The sequence below is a fragment of the Gavialis gangeticus genome, unplaced genomic scaffold, assembly GCF_001723915.1.
Source record: "Gavialis gangeticus isolate Ggan-Ray unplaced genomic scaffold, GavGan_comp1, whole genome shotgun sequence".
Lineage (NCBI taxonomy): Eukaryota > Metazoa > Chordata > Crocodylia > Gavialidae > Gavialis > Gavialis gangeticus.
Window position 1 is genome coordinate 9,955,383 of NW_017729030.1, and position 2,487 is coordinate 9,957,869.

The following is a 2,487-nucleotide window of genomic DNA, read 5'->3' on the forward strand; positions in this document are numbered from 1 at the left end:
CATCTTGAGCTGGGCATGAGATTTATGTGCATACAATGGGCAGCATCCCCTCTAAGCTGCATGGTGTGCGTGGCCGCGCAGTCTCACTCATGCCGTGCTGCCAGGCACACCTGTGCATGCTGCACAGCTTAGAGGGCATGTTGATAATGGGGCTTCAACCTGTCTGAGGCCTGTAGGAGCTTTCACTAGAAAAAACATTAAGTATATAATGAAGTATTGTACTGAAAGAAATCAAGAGACGGATTAAACTACAACAGGGTTGTGAATTTCTGAACAGAATTTATAGAATTAAGCCTTAATCTTACACCTCTCCCTCAAGGGTCCAGGAAAATATAACCATAAACACTTACCAGATCACTTTTAGGTGTATCCTGATACTCTGCTGAAAAGCAAGACATAGAACCTCTTGTACCATTGCTCTCATTGGCTTGCTTTGGAGGCTGTGCATATTGCCTGTATGTAGCACTCTTAGGAGTCCAGCAGAAGAGATTGATTGACTCACGGACACAACGTTCAATGTCGATTTCTGATCAAGGATTAAAAAACAAGAAAAAAAAATACAGATATGAAAGTTAGTCTAGTGAGTTAGATCAATGATATTCCAGCTGACAAACAAGTTAAAGTTTTTAGTAACTGTGGTATAATTTGCTTTTCCTTCAAAATGTACTAAAGAAGTTTTACAGAAAAAGTAATATACAAAGTGCATGGGAGTTAATTTTATCTAATCATTAATGTTAAATAACAGCTCTTTAAAATGCAACAAATCAACACTATATGACTGTTAAAGACATGAAGGAAAAGTATTACAATCAATTAAACTACATGAATATTGTAGTAGAGGAAGGCAATTATTCACAGTAACAGGTACTTCGGGAAAGTTTCTTGGCATACTGTAAACTCAAACTTGCTTGACTGCTAGATGGTACAGTAGGAAATAAGTCAAGTAGTTCATATATTATGTAAATGTGCTTTCATTTAGTCCAAAAACCAGTGCCTTCTGTCACACTTATATAGCTGCTAAAAGCAATTACTTCCCAGACAGAAATAGTCCAGTGAAACAAAGTTATTGAGTTTGAACCATGTGGGTGTGTCCATACATGCAGGCATGTGCACTTGCAGAGATTCAAATAGGAGCAGCACAAATTTGTGCCAGGGATTTTTCCCTGAGTGCAAATGCCCAAACATGCACTTTGGTGTGGGGCAAGTTGTGCCCTTGGGGCAAAACAACCCTGCCCACCTCCTCCTGGATCTGCAGCCAGGGAGAGTTAGAGCCTGGGGCCAGCACCTATGCTGGCCCCAGCAGTATAAATACCTGCCCTGGCAAACAGCTCAGGGCTACTTGCTCTCAGGAGCTTCTGGGGCCCAAATGTATCTGGGGACACTACCCCTTGTGCCAGATGGGCTGCTGAAGCAGCCTTAACAGAGTTCCCTGCACCCTCTACCCCCTGCAGCAGGTCTGACTATGACCTGCTGCCATCTGCGACAGCATGTGGCCCCAAGGCTGCATGCCTGCCAGACCTGGATAGGGACTGCACAGCCACAGCAGAGGCATCTGAACCTCTGAGCCTTCTGCCACTGGGCTGTGGCTGCACAGTTGGCTTTTGCATGGCACTACTGCCATGTGTACCACTCCCCTGTGATCTAAGCAAGTATCACCCAGAAGATGTTCTCAGAGTGGTGGCTTACTTTCCACTGTCATCATGTGCCCTGCTGGCCCTAAGTGGGTCCTGGGCATCAGCCCTGAACAGGCTCCTCTGCCTGGGTTGTGCCATCTACCTCACAAGCAGGAATTTTGGAGTTTCCTATTTAAAAACTGCAAAATCTCCAATAGAAAAATCCCAAATTCACTCTGTAAAATCCATGTTCTTCCACAATTAGAACAAAAGACCACTACAGACACACAGATGCTAAAAGCAATTACTTCCCAGATGGGAAGAGTCCAGTGAAACAAAGTTACTGAGTTTGAACTGTGTGGGTATGTCCATATATGCAGCATATGTTTTATTGCTATATTTACAATGTTAAAGCAGTTTGGAAGCCTACCAGTGTCTCTATCATCATAATTAAATAAATTCTAAATATCCATATGATCTAATATTTGCTTTTGGTTTTCTTATCACAGGATGGGTGTGGGAGGGATGTGGGGGGATTGTGTATGTGGGGGAAGCTGCTCAGGACAGGTGGGTTCCCTGCCCCTCACAGGGGACAGCCCCTCCCCCAACACATGGACCACTCCCATCCCGCAGGGCCCCAGCCCGCCTGCAGGGCTACAACCCCCCCTGCAGGGTCCACAGTTCCCCCTCCGCAGCAGCAGTGGCACTCACGGCCCAGTGCTGTTGGAGCTCCACTGTGGCGCAGTGTGGCCCTGATTGCCTCAGAGCCAGCGCTGCTTGTGCCACCTGTCGTGGGTGCAGCCTGGTCCAGCGTGCCTTTCTGCAGTCCCAGGCTGCTCATACTGTCACCTGGGGGCAGCTGCTGCTCACAGGG

The 2,487-nt window shown here is 46.3% G+C and overlaps 1 protein-coding gene across 5 annotated transcripts in view; it reads right to left on the bottom strand.

Annotated features, from left to right (window-relative positions):
- Positions 1 to 2,487, bottom strand: part of TBCK (TBC1 domain containing kinase) — a 274,925-nt gene that overhangs the window by 92,111 nt on the left and 180,327 nt on the right. For all 5 annotated transcript variants that reach the window (XM_019521937.1, XM_019521932.1, XM_019521933.1 and 2 more), the window contains one exon: positions 351 to 526. In XM_019521937.1, the coding sequence (XP_019377482.1) occupies positions 351 to 526 (176 nt within the window). The remainder of the gene's footprint in view (positions 1 to 350; positions 527 to 2,487) is intronic.